Source organism: Crotalus tigris, unplaced genomic scaffold (genome assembly GCF_016545835.1).
Source record: "Crotalus tigris isolate CLP2741 ecotype Arizona unplaced genomic scaffold, ASM1654583v1 scf7180000017550.10884619, whole genome shotgun sequence".
NCBI classification, from domain to species: domain Eukaryota; kingdom Metazoa; phylum Chordata; class Lepidosauria; order Squamata; family Viperidae; genus Crotalus; species Crotalus tigris.
In genome coordinates, this window is record NW_024096468.1 from 6,394,160 (window position 1) to 6,415,236 (window position 21,077).

The following is a 21,077-nucleotide window of genomic DNA, read 5'->3' on the forward strand; positions in this document are numbered from 1 at the left end:
ACATAGTGTCATGATTACGCTGTCTCTGTCCCAAGGAGTTTACAGTGTCAATTCATCACAGGAGAGACAGAAGCAATATGGCATTACAGATAGACCTCAATTTATGATCCAACTGAGCCCAAAATTTCCATTGCTAAGCGAAACATTTGTTAAGTGAGTTTTGCCCCATTTTATGACCTTTCTTGCCATAATTATTAAGCAAACCATTGCAGTTGTTAAGTTAGCAACACAATCGTCAAGTGAATCTGGCTCCCCCGTTGACTTTGCTTGTCAGAAGGTTGCAAAAGTGATCACATGACCCTGGGACACTGCAATCGTCATAAATATGAGTCAATTGCCAAGCATCCAAATTTTGATCACGTGACCGTGGGGACGCTGCAATAGTTGTTAAGTGTGAAAAACGGTCATAAGTCACTTTTTCCAATGCCATTGTAACTTTGAATGGTCATTAAACAAATGGTTGTAAGTTGAGGACTACCCATACATGCCCATGACTCGAAAACATACTTGTATGCAAATGATCTCAAATTCAATCTCTGGTTACTACCCTGGGGAAAAAAAACGAGGTTGCAAATTCCAAAATGTCACCCACTGTTCCAACAGACAATATTGGGGTTCGGCAATTTCAGGGGAGGTTTCCATTTTATTCCTAGCATGCCATACTTACCACATGTCCTATCTTTTGGCAATCCTACTCCTCCTACCTATCCTTTGGCAATCCTACTCCTACCTTCTCTATCCCAGGCCCCTCTGTATATGCACCAATCCCAACTCCCAGAATTCCCAGCTAACGGAGCTTTTCGCAGTCCCAACACTGTATCTGATCAGGGAAGCCTGCAGCAAAACAATTATTGTCATTTCTTCAGAAGATGGGAAGATTAAGAGTGAGCTTGGCTTAAAAGGGCAAGCAGAATACATCCAGAATACAGAATACATCCAGACCACCTTTTCCATTCCCTCAATCCACAACTGTCTTCTTTTCCTCCTGTTCTGTAACACTACGAAAGAAGAACAAAGTAATTTCCACGCTCGGAAAATGAAAAATAGACTGCCTGCATCTTCTGTCATTGTCTGAATTTTTGCTTCAGATCATATGCATTTGCATTTGTAAGGTCGTATATAAAATAAAACATAAAAAAAAGATTCTGAGCAGTCCCAGGGGAGGAACTGCAAAATCACCAAACTACCGTTCTTTTCAAAGAACTTCTAGAGCAGGGGTAGGCAACCTTGGCTCTTTTATGACTCGTGGACTTCAACTCCCAGAATTCCTGAGCCAGCCATGCTGAGGGGAAAGGGAGAGGCTTCCATGCTGAGCCATGCTGGCTCAGGAATTTTGGGAGTTGAAGTCCACCAGTCATAAAAGAGCCAATGTTACCTATACCTGTTCTAGATTAAATATAAACTCAGGAAGATGCAGTGAGACAACAGAGGGGCAGTTATGAAAAGTCACATTTTAAATAGGATATGAGCCGTATTGAAGCTTAAAATGCCCCCTACGTAACCCAGGAAAAAAAATGACTTGTTGCAAGACCACAGCTTGAAGTCTGGAATCAATCTTGAACTGGAACAATGCACAGTCCCCAAAGAAAAGTTGTAGAGTTGGATTCTGAATTAAAAACTCAGACTTGAATTGAATGGATTTAGGATTGGGGGAGTCACCTCAGATGTGAAAACTCTGACAGATTTGCCATGCAGGTATTGTAGTCCTCAACTCAGGACCGTAATTGAGCCCAGAATTACGGTTGCAAGTTTCAGGGATCATTAAGCAGTTCACAAATGATCATGCCCAATTTTATGACCTCTTCTGCAGCAATCATTATGTGAATTCCGAGATTGTTAAGCAAAGCCGTTTTACTCAATGGGCTTTTTTTTGTCAGAAACTGGAAGTAAATGTTGGAAACTGGCAAAAAACAAAAACTCACAAACCTCCCCCCCACACACACAATTCTGTGATTGTGGGACACTTGCAAAATGTATAAATGCAAGCTGGTTGCCAGGAACCTGAAATACGATTATGTCATAAACGTAAGTTACTCTGAGGAGGTCAGTCATAACTTGAAACATAGCACCTGGTAGTTAAGTGAAAACTTCCTGTATTTCTTCCTCTAATTGGGGCTTCCCTGATCTTAATCAATGCATTTTCCTTAGTTTATTAAATAACATGCAGTGATTCCAGTCCTGCAGTAGGGCCTTCCCCCCCACCATCTAATTTAACAATTAAAGCAGGCTAATTCAGAAAATAAAGGTGTTGGAAACGTTCATGCACGTAGCAGAAAAACTATCCACGTCCGTTAAGCCATGAATCAGATTTATTTTTCAAGCAGAACGTGAGGAGAGGGGAAGAGTATTGTATCTTGTTCACTTTGTTGTATTTGGACATTCTTGGAAATATACACTATAGCAGTGGCCTGACTCTGGCAGCATGACAACTCACCCTTTTCTTTTTTGTTTAAATTAAAAAAAAAATGCCTCCCCTAACTGAAGGTGGCTTACATAAATACATCTACACCATCTTTCATTTTATCACAACACTTTTTATCAATGTGATTATTTATCACCTGCTTCATAATACAGGTAGTCCATGACTTACGATCGCAATTGAGCCCAAAATGTCTGTTGTTAAGTGAGACATTTGTTAAGTGAGCTTTGCCCCATTTTACGACCTTTCTTGCCACAGTTAATAACATGGCTGTAAAGTGAATCTGGCTTTCCCATTGCCTTTAGTGTGAGAAGACCGTAAAAGGGGATCACATGATCCCAGAGACACTGCAACCGTCAGAAGTACAAATCAGTTGCCAAGCGTCCAAATGTTGATCACGTGACCATGGGGAATGCTGCAACAGGGTAAGTGTGAACCACCAGCATGAGTCACTTTTTTCGGTGCCATTAGAACAGTCACTAAACGAACCCTCGTAAGTCGAGGACCGCCTGTTAATGGCAAGCCACTGGCGTAGAGAGGCATCTTTGTGAGCTCCACAAAGCCTCACCTTGCCGACGGTTTCACGGCACCACCCATGCCGGCAAACGAGCAAGAACACATCGTTTGCTGATTCTTGCTGTGACTTGAGACACCCGCATAATGCAGGAAGCAAAGAGGGGAAAAAAAAAAAAAAAGAGCGCCTGTCTCTTTAAATCTTTCTCCGGGGAACACCGGGGCGGAGCCACTGTTGCCAAGGGTGGAACCTTCGCCGATAGAAAAGCGATCACGTGCGCGGAGAGGGCGGGGTGGGCTGGAGGAGGAGGAGGAAAGGCGGCATTCCTGTTCCGCCCCCTTCCTGCTCCAGCTCAGGCGCGCGCCCAAGGGCATCGGGATTCCCTCGCACGCTTCCACTTCCTCAAGTCCGGGGCCGGGTTTCTAGGACACGCGTCGGGGACGGGAGAGTTTCGACTCTCAAGGATGAAATGGGTCGGGCTGGGGATCCTTCCGTGTCTTCCTCCCTCCTCTCCCCGCCCGGCCAACGCCTCCCCCCCCCCCCAGCTAAAGGTAGAAAAGGACACCTTCCCTATAGGAATCCTGCGCTCTTAAGCCCTCCCACTCGGTCCGGATTGGTTGCGCAGGACTTGCACCCCGGTGAAGGTGACCTTGAGGAGGGAGGTGGCGAAAAGTAGACGGGAGGGGAGAAGAGAGGAGGAGGAGACCCATCGTAGAGGTCGGGCCGCTGCTATTTGCACACCGGGCCAGCCGGGACTTGCGATCGCTCCCCCCCCCCCCTCTGAAAACAGGCAAGGTATCCCCATCAAACGTCAGCTCGCCTTCTTCCCCCTCCTTCTACCCACAAAGGCCAAATACACGTGTTTAGCAGTTCCCCCATCAACTGCCTTACCTGCCCTTTCGGACCCAAGGGCTGCCTTTGCAGAACAGGCGCGTCTTCAAACCCAACGGGCCTGGATTTGCATTACAGGGAGTCCTCGACTTAACAATAGTAAATCTGTGCATTGACAACATTTGATAAATAAAATAAAATTTCCTTCTGTTAACCACAAAAGGCCGTGCTGCTTTAATCAACATACTATAAGATCTGTTACAGGTAATCCTCGACTTACAACAATTCATTTAGTGACTGTTGAAAGTTAACAGCACTGAAAAAAGTGACATGACCATTTTTCACACGACTGTTGCAGCATCCCCATGGTTATGTGATCCAAAATTTGGACGCTTGGCAGCTGACTCGTATTTATGATGGTCGCAGTGTCCCGGGATCATGTGATCACCTTTTGTGACCTGACAAGCAAAATGGGGATCCCAGATTCACTTAACAACTGTGTTACCAACTTAATAACAGCAGTGGTTCACTTAACAGCTGTGGCAAGAAAAGCCATACAATGGGGCAAAATTCATTTAACAAATGTTTCACTTAGCAACAGAAATTTTGGGCTCCATTGTGGTTGTAAGTTGAGGAATACTTGAACAGGATAAGATACAAAAATCCTCACCGAGTTAATACTGAACAAGCTCAAAATCTTCCTGGCTGGGGAATTCTGGGAATTGAAGACCATACATGTTAAAGTTTCCAAGACCGTGCTAAACAAAAGCATTTCATCTAAATCTTTTGTCTGACCTGGATAAGGAGGTTGTGTGAACACACTGGTAGTTCAGTTTTCCCCCCACCTTGCATCACTTTTCCATGAAATATTTTCAGGCAGTCCTTGACTTATGACCACAACTGAGCCCAAAATGACTGTTGTTAACTGAGACATTTGTTAAATGAGTTTTGCCCCATTTTATGACCTTCCTTGCCACAGTTGTTAAGTGAATCACTGCTGCTGATAAATTAGTAACATGGCTGTTAAATGAAACTGGCTTCCCCACTGATTCGGCTTGTCAGAAGGTTGGAAAAGGTGATCACATGACCGTGGGACACAGCAACGGTCATAAGTATGAGTCAGCATCTGAATTTTGATCACAGGGATGCTACAAAGGTTGTAAGTGTGAAAAAATGGTCATAAGTCACTTTTTTTCAGTTCTGTTGTAACTTTGAATGGTCATTAAATGAACTGTTGTAAGTCAAGGACAACCTGTATCATTCTCTTCTGTTCATCACTTGCAACCCTCAATGCGGGTCTCTTCCCTAATCCCAGCAATGTTGTGAAAATTTATTAGAACAGTTTCCCAATCTGGAGATTATTTTTCAAAACATCTGCCAGGGACTCCCTGTGGAGATTGTGCTATAGAGATTGTGTCGGGATTACTTTTTCTGGAATGGACAAAGATTTTCTTCCCCAACTATGGGCACAATCAGATAAGGAAAGGGGTCTGACCATCTCAGCCATCCCCTGGTCTCTGGGCTAATTCACATCCACATCTGTTGACGTCTAAGAGGGTTCCCCCTCCTTTTCTGAAGAATATGCAGAGGGAATTGCAGTTCTTTTTGCAAAATGAGTACCCATGTCAATGTGTAGGTAGCTGTACAAAATGAAGGCTGAGGGGAAAGAGTTTTAATTATCCAGGATTACTGTGAAGTAGGCTGTATTTGCAGAGTGGGGAATAGATCAGGTAAAGTTCTTGGAAATTCATTTACACAATATGCTAAGGTTGTTTAAGATTAAGATTAAGTTGCTGCATGGCAATGACTGGGCTTCCATCATTTGCTAAACCATAGTTTGCTTAGTGAGGTTTGCTGAATAAACTACCACTGAATGAGTTCACAAACAGGATTCGTTCAGGTCCCAAGTCACGAACCCCAAAATTGTATGCAGTCCACAGGCTTTTCAGAAGTGATGTTCACACAACATCCTCACTTACCAAACTGATGGATTTTCTGCAATGATCACAAAGCACTGATTCATACAACTGACCAGATGGATAAAACAAAAACAACCCCCCAATCCAAGGTTTAAATTAAATAGGCTTAACATTTCATGCAAGTGTTAGTTTTTCAACTGACCTGGACAAACTGCAATATATATTTATTTATATATAGATGACTTATGACCATAATTAAATCTGCAATTTTGGTCAAAAGCCATGCAGGTTGTAAAGTGGGTCATCATGCCTGATTTTATGATCTTTTTGGCTGCAAACACAGTGGTCATTAAGCAAACACCATGGTTGTTAAGTGAAGCCATTATCCACTGTAGTGTGCTTTTTTCTAGAAACCAGAAGTAAATGCTGCTTTCTGGAAAAAGAGTTGTGAATTGCAGTCACATGACTGGGAGACTGCCAATTGTCGTCAATGTGGGCTGGTAACCGAGTGTCCAAAATTTAGTTACGTAACTGGGGGATGGAAATGGAACTTCAAATTCAAGTCATAAGTCCCTTTTTCAGGGCCCATCATAATTTTGAACCGTCACTAAGCAACATGATCTCCCCTAGTTTAAACCCTGAGTTATACTGAATCACACTAGACATTTGCAAGTTGTCACAAGCAAATTATTCCAGCAAATCAAGTGGAAAGTACTAAATTCATTTGATACAGTTTCACAATGGTTTGCCTACTTGTGTCTCTCTGGATTCATGTTTTCTTGGTGAAAGTAGCACAGTAATTAGCCACGGCCTTCTTCCAGGATATTCTTTTTTTTTTTTTTTTTTTTTTTTTTTTTTTTTTTATTAAAAGTTTTATAAATATCCGTTTCCAGGATATTCTTATGGCTTCCCAATCTAGGCTACAGCAGTGGAATTTCCTGGTGGTCTCCCATCCCAGCATTAACCAGGTCTGACCCTGCTTAACTTTTTTTTTAGATCAACTCCGGGATTCCTGTGGCTCAGCTTTACGCTGATCTGAGAGGCCAGTCAGGGCTCTTTAATAGCTAAGCTGTGCTGGCGTGAAGAACTGATGTTACTCAGACATAAGATAAAAATCCCTCTAAAACCAATCAGCCACAGTAATCTGAACCTATCCTGGCAGTCACTAGTAGGTGGTTCTGCAGAGGTAAAAGACTATGTGAGTCCTTTTGCTGAGTTTTTGTTCTGAACATTCACGACTAGTTTTAGCCGTGCTCACTGGTAGTCTGTATAAGGACAGGGGCTAGCAACTTTTTGCCTGGAGGGCACTACTGCATGCACGACCTTTTCCTTGGGCCCACTGTTTTGCCCTCTTGCTCACAAAACACACAGATGTGTTTGATGACTGCCCCTATCCTGATGGGACTTGCTTTGTGAGCATATCCACAATATCTTCATAAGTCCAGTTAGATCGCTCAAATATTACTTGCTTCCTCTTTAGAAAGCACTTCTGCTCTCGGGCTCTCCAAAAGCACCCCTAACTCTACTGGAGAGAACAGATCTCTGATTAGCGCTTACCAGATGGGCTAATCTAAAAATTCATTCAGTTTGGATTATTGCGAGGTGCTTTTCATAGGGCTATTCTTGAAGGTTACGGTAGTCCTCGACTTAACAATAGTTCATTTAGTGACTGTTCAAAGTTACAGTGGCACTGAAAAAAGTGACTTGTGACCGTTTGTCATACTTATGACTGTTGCAGTATTCCCATCCCTACAAGAGCAAAATTTGGAGGCTTGGCAACTGACTCATATTTATGACATTTGCAGTGTCCCGGGGTCATGTGATCACCTTTTGCAATCTTCTGACAAGCAAAATCAAAGGGGAAGCCAGATTCACTTAACAATTGTGTGAATTAATTATTAAGCAATGATTTGCTTAATAATTATGGCAAGAACGGTCATAAAATGGGGCAAAACTCACTTAACAAATGTCTCGCTCAGCAACGGAAATTTTGGGCTCAATTGGATCATAAGTTAAGGTCTATCTGTAATGCCTTATGGAACCAACTCCACATTGCTTCTGTCTCTCCTGTGATGAATTGACACCGTAAACTCCTTGTTACTGACTTAACCACTGTAGCGATTCGCTTAACAACTGTGGCAAGAAAAGTTGTAAAATGGGGAAAAATTCACTTAACTGTCTCATTTAGCAACAGAAATTTTGGGTTCAATTGTGCTAAGTTGAGGACTACCTGTACTCATATTACAACTGATTCAGAACACAGTGGCACATAGAGAGCTGGGTGCTTTTAAGTTCACTCACATTATACCTCTGCTGTGTAAGCTGCACTTGCTTCCAATTTCCTTCCAGGGGCAATTCAAGGTGCTGGGTGTCGCCTTTAAAGGCCTACATGGCATGGGACTAGGTAATTTGCAGGACCACCTCTCTTTGCTTGTCCTTTCAGATTGCAGGACCCCAGAAGTATGGCTGACCCTAACTTATGGAATACCCACCCAGGCACTGAGTAAGATAGGGTGAGGATGTTTGGGTGGTTGTTGATCCATCCTAAGGGGATCACTGAGGCACTGGATTTGGGTTGTGTTTTATGATTTTATATTTTTTATTGTTTATTAGACTTCTTTGCTTGTTTTTATAGCTTAGAGTTTTGCTGTTGTTGCTGTTGAGCCAGCCAGAGTTGTGTCTTAAGATGGGTGGCCAAACAAACCTTTTATATTACGTACATAATGGCAAAGCAATGAAGCTTGCAGATAATGGGATTTGGGAAGAAACCAGTTTGAAGAATGGTTGTTTAGCTCTGGCCCCAAGAAATACAGGTAGTCCTCGACTTACAACCATTCAATTTAGCAACTGAAGTTACATTGCCACTGAAAAAAGTGACTTACACCCAGTCCTCGCAATTACAATTGCCATAATTTCCCCACAGCTATGTGTTCAAAATTCAGGCCCTTCCCAGCTGGCGTCCAACAAGCAAAGTCAATGGGGGAAGCTGGATTTAACGACTGCATGGTTCACTTAACTCAGGGGTCTTCAAACTTGGCCCTTTTATGACTTGTGGACTTCAACTCCCAGAATTCCTCAGCCAGCGTGCCCTGACTTAACTGCAGTGCTTCGCTTAAAAATCATGGCAAAAGGGTTGTAAAAGTGGCATGGCTCACTTAACCCCTTTGCTTAGCAATGGAAATTCTGGTTCTAATTGTGGTCATAATCCATTTCAAAAGTCACTGACAATAAAATAAAAGAATAAATAATAATAGGCTGTGAAATATTTCTACAATCAGAAACACCAGCAAGAAGAAAGAGTTTTAACAAAGAAATTATCAAATGGATAGAGAATTATATTCCCTAGGTGGAAGGAGATAAAATGGAGGCAGATTAGCTGGGGGATAAGATGGGGGCCAAAGAAGAAATGTCATATAAAGGTCAGTGTTTTAAATAAAAAGATTATTTCGAAGTAGCTGTTAGGACTTGGAATCCCTGTTAAAGCCAGCTGGACTCGGTTTACAAGTAAGTAGATAATAGGACACACACACACACACACACCTCATACGTACATAACCTCAAACACATTTTTCCCTATTAGTTTTCTTCCGTGTTAAGGTAAATTCAGTTCACATGCTCATGCTCATCATCATCATCATCATCATCATCATCATCATCATCATAATGATGTTGGAAGGGACCTTGGAGGTCATCAAATTCAACCCCCTGCTCAGACAGAAAACCCTATACCATTTCAGACAAATGGCTGTCCAGTCTCTTCTTAAAAACTTCCAGTGTTGGAGCATTCACCACTTCTGGAGGCAGGTTGTTCCATTGGTTAATTGTTCTAACTGTCAGAAAGTTTCTCCTTAGTTCTAGGTTGCTTCTCTCCTTGATTAGTTTCCATCCGTTGTTTCTCGTCCTGCCTTCAGGCACTTTGGAGAATAGTTTGACTCCCTCTTCTTTGGGGCAGCCCCTGAGATATTGGAAAACTGCTATCATGTCCCCCCTCCCGATCCAATAGGAAAGAGCTTATTGAGATGGATTATTAATTAGGTCATTAACTTAAAGACTGCCGTCATCTTATACTTTAACCTTAATAATCTGATATTATTTATAACACTGGTATCTTGCATTGTATACTCTCAAATTTACATAAAGACTTGGTTTTCCAAAGTGAGCTAAGCAAATTTATGTTAATAATGGTTTACTGAATGTAGGTTTATACAACATCCTAGATTAAAAAGCATTCTACATTCCTTATCATTACACTAACTAAACTATTAGTCCTTGACTACTCTACTCAGAATTTTAATAGAAAGCCTTCATGGTGTTGAACGTACCTTTTTTTAACCAAAACGTATAATCTGCAGTTCGTCTAATGTTGAAGACAAGCAGTCCAGCCCCTTTGCTTGTCTTCTCTTTTGTGAGCCAGGCCTGTGATGACTGCACTGCACTACAAGTAGTCTTCGACTTACAACTAGAATTGAACCCAGAATTATAGTCGTAAATCGAGGTGGCCATTAGGGTGGGTCATCACATGCTCAACCTCATTTTACTGTGTTTTTTTTTTTTTTTTGCAGTGCTCATTAAGTGAATATCATGGTCATGACATTTTTCCCAATGGGCACTTTTTGCCAGAAATTAGAAGGAAAAGGCCAGAAATTTTTTTTTGGGGGGGGGGGGGAAATAAAAAATTATGGGATGCTGCAAATGGCCATAAATGCAAACCTGTTACCAAGTGACTAAAATGGAATCATGTGACTGCTTGTGGCCATTGTAGCTTTTCAGATGGGTCATAAGTGGTTCTAGAATGACCAACTGACAAGCAAGGACTTTCTGTATAAACGTTTTGCATAGGATTTAGCTTTGTTTTCTCTACATTATGGTAAACCATACTTTGTTCTTAGATTTACAACATAGGTAGTTCTTGACTTACGGCCACAAATTTCCATTGCTAGGCAAGACAATTGTTAAGTGAATTTTGCCCTACTTGACATTTTTTTGCGAGTGTTGTTAAGTGAATCATGCAGTCATTGAACAAATCTGGCTTACTATATTGCCTTTGCTTGTTGGAAACTTGCTGGAAAGATTACAAATGATGATCACATGACTCTGGGACAGTGCAGCTGTCATAAATACATACCAGTTGCCAAACGCCTGAATTTTGATCACATGACCATGGAGGGGGATGCTGCAATGGTCAGAAGTGTGAAAAACGGTCCTAAGTCACTTTTTACAGTGTCATTGTAATTTTGAACAGTCACTAAAGGAATGCATGTAAATCGGAGTAGTTGTAACTGTGAGAGGGATCTCGGAGTCCAAGTAGACAATCACTTAAATATGAGCCAGCCGTGTGCTGCAGCTGCCAAAAAAACCAACACAATGCTGGGCTGCATTAACAGAGAGATAGAATCAAGATCATGTGAAGTGTTAATACCACTTTTACAATGCCTTGGTAAGGCCACACTTGGAATACTGCATCCAGCTTTGGTCACCACAATGTAAAAAAGATGTTGAGACTCTAGAACAGTGGTCTTCAAACTTGGCCCATTTATGACTTGTGGCCTTCAACTCCCAGAATTCCTCAGCCAATGTGCCTGGCTGAGGAATTTTGAGAGTTGAAGTCCAAAAGTCATAAAAGGGCCAAGTTTGAAGACCCCTACTCTAGAAGGAGTGCAGAGAAGAGCAACAAAGATGATCAGGGGACTAGATGCTAAAACATATAAGGAATGGTTGCTGGAATTGGGTATGTCTAGTTTAATGAAGAGAAGGACGAGGGGTGACATTATAGCAGTGTTCCAATATCTCAGGGGCTGCCACAAAGAAGAGGGAGTCAAACTATTTTCCAAGGCACCTGAAGGCAGGACAAGAAGCAATGGATGGACACTAATCAAAGAGAGAAGCAACCTAGAACTAAGGAGACATTTCCTGACAGAACAATTAACCAGTGGAACAACCTGCCTCCAGAAGTGGTGAATGCTCCAACATTGGAAGTTTTTAAGAAGAGACTGGCAGCCATTTGTCTGAAATGGTATAGGGTTTCCTGCCTGAGCAGGGGGTTGGAGTCGATGACCTCTGAGGTCCCTTCCAGCTTTATTGTTATTATTATTAAAGACTACCTGTTTTCCTGAAAGTGCAAACTCTTGGCTCATGCAATTTACCATTGTTATGCCATGACTTACAAACTTCACCCACTGGGTTCATTAAATTAGACTAAGCCAAAACTAGGGATACATACGATAATATGCAGCAATGTGTGAACACTAGCATTGATTGCTTCTTGCATGGATTAACTTAGTGTAGCAAACATCAAATAGGTGTTCGGCTGTTCTTGCTACCTTCCCAGCTCTCTTGCTGAAAAAAGAGAGGGGAAGAGGGTGCCCGATTAAGTCTTGGCAGTAGGAAGAGGCCAACGCCTTCTTAACACTTTCTCTTGCTTTCAAAACTTCCCAGGATCATAAATGATTGGCTGAGAGAAAGGAGAGTCAGTTAACTCTTGCAAAAAGCAGTGTGGAAGGTGGAATTTATAGAGATCTATAAATCCTTTTTAGTAGAGAACCATAAGAGGTAGACTTGCTTTTCTAGTGCTACAGGCATGGAAAAATGCAATCTTATACAATGCAACCTAAGACACTAATACGCTGCATAACAAACACACCCCCCAAAAATACCCAATCCAGAAACTGTTCACCTCTGCTCAACATGTGGCGTTAACATAACACACACACACACACACCCTGGGTGCCAATTTCAGACTTTCCTTCCTTCCCCCCCCCCCAGCCTTTCCTAAGCCATTTTTATACCCTTTTCAGCAGAGTGCCCTACAGTGATTAACATCTTCTCCTATCACCAGTCTTTGAAAAAACTTAAAATATTCACTACTAAATGATGAGTTTTTATGCTCAGTTTCAACTTTTTCCTCTTTCCTCCTGAGCCAAAGAAATATTTTGTAGAATTTGTCAGTGTGGATGCTGCTTCCGGAAGTCCATTCTGGGCATGGGCAACAAAAAATTAGTTACCAGTTCTGCTGAAGTGGTGCGAACCGGCTGAATCCCACCACTGGAATTTGTAAGCTGTGAAGGAGAGATTTGTGAGAGCCAAAGCAGTTCCACTGCATCTGATCCAACCATTTTAGTGTAGATGCCAAAGGTTATTGAGACAGGTGACCTATCTTCATCAAATGTTATACAGTTTAAGGTGCGTTGTAATGTCCATAATAAAAAAATTGGGAAAGTGTGAGATGGGGGTTGTGAAGAGAGACAACATGGTTTTTGTTTCTGTGGGTGAATAATATAGCTCCTCTTATTCCTTTCTCATAAAGGCAGAATTATTTCAAGCATGCAAATACATAGAATATTTCCTCATTATCTCAATCTAAGTATTAAGACTTAAGTATGATATATGCTACACCATGGTTTGTTATAACTCTGGTTCATGGGGAGTGGAAGGACCAAATAAATTGAGTCATATACAACACAAGAAGCTACAACCAAATGAACTACATTAATCATGCAAATAATGTAATTGTTTTAGCTTACAGTGATGTAGAAATGGGGGTCTCGGAATAAATCATGTTTTACGACTCAATATCTTTAGCTTCCAGATTTCAACTCTTCCAAGTGTGATGTGTTAAGAGAGATCTATGGTTAGATTGCAGTTTCTCAGCATATACTGAGTTTATTTTTATGTGCCATGCAAATCTCTATTCCAGAGTTTCTCCACCTGGAAAACGTTTAAGATATGTGGACTTCAACTCCCAGAATTCCTCAGTCAGCATGTTTGCTGGGGGATTCTGGGAGTTGAAGTTCCCACATCTTAACATTGTTGAGTTTGAGAACATTGCTGTAATCAATCCAGAGAAATAGAGGGGAAAGGAGTTAACAAAGCAAGTAAAAGAACCAAGAAGTGGACAAACAAGATATATTTAGTTTGCTTGACTGCAAGACTGGTGTTTAATGACGTTTTACCACAATACAGGTAGTCCTCAACTTACAACCATTCATTTAGTGACAGTTCAAAGATACAATGGTACAGAAAAAGTGACTTATGACTGTTTTTCACACTTACGACCCTTGCAGCATCCCCATGATAATGTGATTAAAATTCAGATGCTTGGTTCATATTTATGATGGTCCTGGGGTCATATGACCATCTTTTGCAACCTTCTGACAAAAAAGAGTCAATGGAGAAGCCAGATTCACTTAGCAACTGTGTACTAACTTAACAACTGCAGTGATTCACTTAACAATTATGGCATGGAAGACTGTAAAGTGGAGCAAAAACCACTTAACAAATGTCTTGCTTAGCAACAGAAATTTTAGGCTTAATTGTGGTCATAAGCTGAGGACTACCTGTATGTGTTTGCTGTCTTAATGAATTCTGGGCCTAGGAATTCCTTCAAATACAAAAACTGAATGCTACTGGTAAACTGACTATGCAAAAAACTATTCCTCAAATAGATCAAGCATGCATTGTACTGTATCATCTTCCAAGACCCAGTTGATAAATCTAGCTCTATCTTTTATATGCTGCATAGTAACATGCAGTGTACACCATGATGCAAATTCAAGGAGAACCTCCAGATACCAAGGCAGTTTATCCCAAGCATATTATGTACAATTTTTCTATTTTCATATTTTTCTCTGTAATTTTCCATTCTGGTTAGCCATTACAGGAAACTGGATGCTCAGTAGATCTTTGCTTTTAATAGCAAACCATACCCAAAGCCTAGATACCAGTTTTTCTTGAGTTGATCACTTACATCAAGAGGAATGCATTTAAAGGAATAGATTATAGTGCAGAATGTTTGCATATGAAAGGATGATAGAAAATTCTACATAATCCCCCACAGAGGCTGAGTGTCTTAAGTTAATGTATTTTGGAGACATTCAATAGCATGTTTTGCAACCCATCCCTTGGGCTTGTGACCCATGCTTTATGACATAGTATGTTTGAACCCAGTCAACCGTGGCTTATTAAATGAACCATTCTTATGCAAATTGTGGTTTAGCACAGCATGCGAAGATAATCATGCAGTAAGTCATATCCAAGAGGAAGCTGGTCCAGATTGGTCCTAATCTCTTCAAGAGAAAGAGATATTCAGGTCAAGAAAGGAAGTATCAGTGGGGAACCAAAGAGAGACAGATCTGATAAGAAAGTCTTACTATTCAAAGTGGTCTCCCCTTGTTATAATTCCTCATAAGTTACAAGAATGTGCTATTATGTCAGATAGCAACTAATCAAATATACAGTTTCTAAATGGCACCATCAAAATAACACTGCCTTCCTCCAATGTTGTAAACCTTTGTTTACTGAGGCATTCCAGATGCATTTAGATTATATATAGGTTAGTGACTGGAGTTACAACATTGGAAAAAGTGACTTATGCAAGTTTTCATACTTATAACCATTGCAGCATCCCTGGGGTCACGTGATCAAAATTCGGGTGCTTGGGATGTATTTACGACAGTTGCAGCATCCCCATGGTCACGTGATCACCTTCTGTAACCTTCCAATCCTACTTCCAACACGCCAACTAAATGGGGGAAGCCAGATTTGCTTAAAGACTGCATGATTTGCTTAGTGACTGGAAAAAAGATTGTAAAATGGGGTGCAACTCAATTGAACTGTCTTGCTTAGCAACTGAAATTTTGTGCTCAACTGTGATTATAAGTTGAAGACTATCTGTAGTTGGTGGGGAATTCTAGAGTAGTAGGCACAACTCACCTGGAAAGTACCAATAAGGAAGGGCTGGTACAAGGAATATCAAGAAGTGCCTAGCACCCCCACAGCTGGATTAGAGACACTGCCTACACCCATGGTGGCGAACCTATGGCACATGTGTCACAGGTGGCACGCAGAGCCCTCTCTGTGGGCACGCGTGCCATCGCCCCAGTCCTAGGCCTTCAGCTAGGTTTTATAAAACCTTTTCTCTTTAGGCCTCGGTTACCATGTGCAAAAAAAAAAAAAAAGGTTCAATCATCAATCAATTTCAACTTCTCTCAGAAAAAAAAAGATCTTGCAAAGTTGGAATTGATTGACTGAACTTTTTAGTCGCACCCAGTCTGCCGTTACCATCGCAGTCACGCCCACCCAATTGGCCATGCCCACACAATGGGCCACGCCCACCTAGCACCCAATGATACATCAGTGGGTTTTGGGTTGCACTTTGGGCACTTGGTCTCTAAAGGGTTCACCATCACTGGCCTACACATACATAAAGCATTAACATGAATTCCCCTGCAAAGTATGTACATTGGATGAGGAACTTTGCATAACAGCGGCCTAGTTCTGTAGTGAGGAGCCCGTGTTCCGTGAAAGCAGACTCAAATTGTGTCTGGAGGTGCTCAAAGAACAGAAATTCACAACATTCATTCAAACCAGCATTTTATGAAGAAAGGAGAGCTAAAACCCTTGATAGTTTTCTTTGTGGAAGAAATTGTGTATTCTTGCACCAAGCAGCACTAAAACAACAAGCTAGATTAGAAGCACGCAACCAAGAGGCCTCTATGTTGTGGACTTCAACTCCCATAAGCCCTCAGGCCAGCATGGTCAAGGGTTTGTGAGATCTAGTACATCTGGAGGACATTAGACACAGGTTAGCCGTTTCCACAGGACTAGGCCTTTACAAGCCTAGAGTCCTAGGAAAGCTCTTTATCCAGAAGGTTACATAGGGGTCACAATATTTACAGAGCAGACACATGGAAGCCTGCTGGAAGCCTCCTGGAAGCCATGCGAGGAGTGGGGGAAGGGAGTGGAAGCTGGACAAAGGTCACTATCCTCAAGATGAAAAGAAATGTCATTCTGGATACAGATGAGTGTATGGATATCTTATATACACCGCTGTCTCATGGCAACTAGTAAAAGTGGGTTCATCCTTAGAAGAAATCATGCAAGAATAAACCCCGTACACAAGAAGGGCAATAAGCTAAAACTACTAGTAATATAGGTAAAAGGAGAGTAGTACAATTCAGGTAAGCCCTACTTCTTCACTCACTCTCTACCACATACGAAGGAAGGAAGAATAAAAAGGATCAATCACGCAGAGCTCCATATCCTAAGATTAACCCACTCTATATTCTTACAGCATGCAGGCTTATTTATCACTTTAAAATGCAGATAATGCACACACAACAAAGCAACAGTATCCTATCAGCAAAAAAATCACAGATATCATTATTATTATTTGTTATGCCACCCTACTCCAAAAGTCTCTGGTCATGGGGATAACCAGATAGGTAAAAAATACTTAAGCTTTCACTTGCATGTTAACCAACTTACACCAATGTTAAACCTTCCAGAGAATATTCTTTGAGGTTTACACCTGAGTAAAGTTGCCTACAACGGAAAAATCAATAAATCTGCTGCATAGAAGTCTGTATTAATGTGCTTTGAGGATTGAGGGGGGTCAGGCTGGCCGCAGTAAGAGCAAAATATTCTTGCCTTTGCACAATGTCTCAAATTTTTTTTAGGTTAAAGTTACTGCGATTATCATTGCTTCATATGCACTCTGCAAAATATATAAGGATTCAATAGCTCCATAACTTGACTGAAGCTTTACCAATCGCCAACGGTGGAAAAGGAGGAATTATCAGGTTGGGAGAAAGCAAAGACTAGGCTTCTTCCCGGCTCTCATTTCCCCAACTTCTTCCAACCCCGGGCCCTCTCCCCAGGGTGTGCAGATTGCAACCCGGCCAAATCAGCCCTGCAATCTTTTACCCGCAAAAGTAAGGCTGTCTACGCGAAAAGTGCAACCTTGGCTTCGAGCAAGGTTAAAGACAGCCGGGGAGAAATATAGGCCTGGTCAATCAGAGGAGGAGGAGATAATCCCGAGGCTGACCCAGGAATCCTTCTGCTCCCAAATGCAAGGGAAGGAGAAAGGGGAGTAGAGGCCCGTTTGCCAGCTTCTCCAGTCTCCCCCCCCCCCTCTCCACGTTTCAAATCCTACCATGCGGCTGCAGCTTACTCTCTGGAAGATCCTCTTAAAGAGGGAAAACTAGTATTTCCAACCTAGTAACTCCCCAGGAATGCCTCGGCCGTGTCTTGCGGGAGGGTGAAAAGACCCCGTAGGGCCCCCCCACACTGCTCCGAAGAAACGGAGTTATTCCAGGGTAGCTACCTCGCCGGGGGGGAACGGGGTGAGGATCAGGCGCAGGAGCAAAACGGAGGGGGTCACCCCGGCGGAAGGTAGGGAAGGTGAACCGGAATAAGGGACGAGGGAGAGCAGGAGGCTCTCCTCGGATTAATACCCCGGTTCCTGCCCCGGTTCCCCCGCCGCCGCCTCACCCACCTGCGGGTTCCCTCGGCGGGTCCTTGCCGGCGCTCTGGCTGGGCTGTTCCGCCGCCGCTCCTCCCGCAGGAGTCATCTCGTCCGCCTTAATGACCATGGCCGGCCGCCGCCGCCGCCGCCGCTCGCGCTCTTCTGCCGGTGCCCGCCGCCTCGCTTCGCCGCCGGCCCTGCTGCGCTGCCGCTGGAAGGACAGTCAAGCCCGTCGCAGCCCCACGTGGTCCGCACTTCACCTCGGCGGCCGCTCCGACCCCTGACACGCCGCCCTCGGCCGCTTGCCCCGCCCTCTCACCCTGCCTGTCACGGAAGCCCCGCCCATCGAGCCGAACGGCGGCCGGCCGGGGGCAAAATTCATTGCGTTTTGCGGGGCGGGAGGGGAAGCGTGCAATTCCTTAAAGGGGCAGAACGGATATAGAGGAGAGGGGTCCCCAGAATTCTGGGAGCTGAAGTTGACACCTCTTAATATGGCTAGATGGGAAACTGCAATACAGGTAGTTTTCAACTTACAACCATTCATTTAGTGACCGCTCGAAGTTACAAGGCATTGGCAAAAGTGAGTTATGACCGTTTCTTTCAGACTTGCTGCATTTCCCCACACGCACGTGATCAAAATTCGAATGCTTGGCAACTGGCATGTATTTATGACGGTTGCAGTATCCAGGATCATGGGATCAACTTTTGTGATCTTCTAACAAACAAACTTCACCGGGAAGCGAGATTTGTTTATAAACGGTGTTACTAATTTTAGAACTTCAGTGATTCACAATAATGGCAAGAAATGTTGTAAGTGGGGCAAAAATTCATTACACCTCCTTAATTCGAGGCAGTTTGCTGTAGTGATTAAGACACCAGGCTAGAATGAAGGTGACTGAATTCTAGTTCCACCTTAGGCATGAAAAAACAGGCTGGGTGACTTAGGGCCAGTTACTCACGCTCAGCCCAACCCACCTCACAGGGTTGTTGTGAGAAAATATGTTGGCTTCCTTCAGTTATTTATAAAAAACAATAAAGATAGCAGCTCTGGATAAGTTTACATCATTTTCTTGGCAACCGTATGTCATTGCCTTCTTTCAGTGTTTTCCCCTCTAATTTCTCAGCCTAGTTAGTGTACAGTTCTGTGATTTCCAATTAATTCCCCATCCAAGTATGAACCAAGTTTTTGTTTCCAAGTCCAGACCAGCTCAGCCAAATTTGCTTTCTTTCTGACCATAGCAGCTGTAGACAATGTGTGATCATCCGGATCAATGTTTCTGGAACTTGGTAGTTTTAAGCAGTAGAGTTCAACTGGCTGTGGAATTTTGGGAGTTGAAATCCACATGTCTTAAAGTTGCCAAGTTTGAGAAACACTGCTCCAGATACTGGACTACAAATACCATCTCTACTTCACTATCGATTATGCTGATAAAGTTACACAACACTGGCTGAGGAATTCTGGGAGTTGAAGTCCACAAGTCATAAAAGGGACAAGTTTGAAGACCCCTGCCCTAAACTGTGCAATGGTTTGTTTTTAATCCCAATCGCAACTCAGAGGCGGTTGATCATTGTGGCTCTACAGTCCTCAATTTATGAACACAGTTGTGACCAGAATTTCCATTGCTAAGGCAATTGTTAAGTGATTAAGTGATTTTACAATTTTACAACCTTTTTGCCATAGTTGTTAAGTGAATCACTGCAGTCATTAAGTGAATCGCACAGCTGTTAAGCAAATCCAGTTTCCCATATTGACTTTACTTGTTGGAAGTTGACTAGGAAGATCACAAATGGAGATCTCATGACCTTGAGATGCTACAACTGTCAGAAATACATGTCAGTTGCCAAAAGTTTGAATAATGTGACCGTGGGGATACTGCAATGGTTGTGAGTGTGCAAAGTGGTCATAAATTACTTTTTTCAATGCCATTGTAACTCAGAATTACTAAATAAATGGTTGTATGTCCAGGGCTACCTATGTAAGCCATCTAGGGAAATAACGAATAACCCAACCACAATGGAATAGCTTGTCAGAAAGTTACTTTTCCCCATCAGGAATAAAAGAAAAAAGCGGAACATTCCAGAAGAAATGATTATTGTGTAGAGGAAATATCCATTTTCCACATCTAGTCCTCCATCTGCCATGTTGTGCTGCCTCTCACATTTCTTCTATGACCAAGAAAGAAAAATATTTTGTTTTTTTGTATGTAATTTTTACTAAAATTTTTAAACATGAATGAAAAACTAAAGTAAGAAAAAACAAAATAAATTAGAGAAAAGTGAAAAAAAAGAAAAAAATGGAAAAAATGGAAAAGAAATAATGAAGCTATAAAGAAGTATTACAATATTCCTCATATCAGTTATAATTCAAATATAGCATTTTGACCTCTCTCTCTAAAGTTGTATCATATTGCTTTTGTTTTTATACTCTATTCCCAAAATCATAAAATCACATTCATTTCCCCCCATTTTTACGCAAAAAAGTCCCTAAGAGTATCCAGGCACCAATAAATGTGGATGTCTTTTCTCTAATTATAGAAGTCAATTTAGCCATTTCAGCAAAATTTGTCAACTTCACCAAACGCTCCATAGGGGATAATGTTGAATCTTCCCATTCTTTCAATATATATTTGGATATATATTTCATGTCATTTGGAACCTCAGAAAAGAGTAGTTGATTCTTCCATCAAAGGTAGCAGTGCAACCTAGTTCAAAACCCAGCTGACTTTTGTTTACAGAGTATTCAATTCTGCTAACCAGACCAATTTGATTTGCAAGGTTTTCAATGCCTTCCATTGTATGATTGCTTATCAAATAAGGAGGGAGGTTAGTTATTAAGCTTGTCTTTTGATCTTTGGGCAGGGAGAGGAATCCATTCAAAGCAAAGATTCTTGAACCAAGCAGTCGGTATCTAGCAGAACGAGGGCTGCTTAGGACAACCTTCTGAAACCATTACAAGAACAGTCATTCTAATTATACTGCTACAATCCCGTGATTGCATGAACGGTACTCATAATCTGTATTAACAAGGGAGCACTGTAGTAATTCTGTGGTTTTGGAGAGCACAGAAAAGCTACCGTGCTCTGGAGAGTTTCAGCGAGTTGAGTCCTAAAAGAAGACATAGATATGGACATAGGCTCAGTAAAGGTAAAGGTT

General features: G+C 42.1%; 1 protein-coding gene across 1 annotated transcript in view; it reads right to left on the minus strand.

Moving 5' to 3' along the window:
• CLUH (clustered mitochondria homolog) overlaps positions 1-18,225 on the minus strand; it is a 91,851-nt gene extending 73,626 nt beyond the window's left edge. Inside the window, exon 1 of the mRNA XM_039341785.1 lies at positions 17,955-18,225. Within this exon, the coding sequence (XP_039197719.1) occupies positions 17,955-18,051 (97 nt within the window). The 5' untranslated portion in view covers positions 18,052-18,225. The remainder of the gene's footprint in view (positions 1-17,954) is intronic.
• Between the last annotated feature and the right edge of the window lie 2,852 nt (positions 18,226-21,077).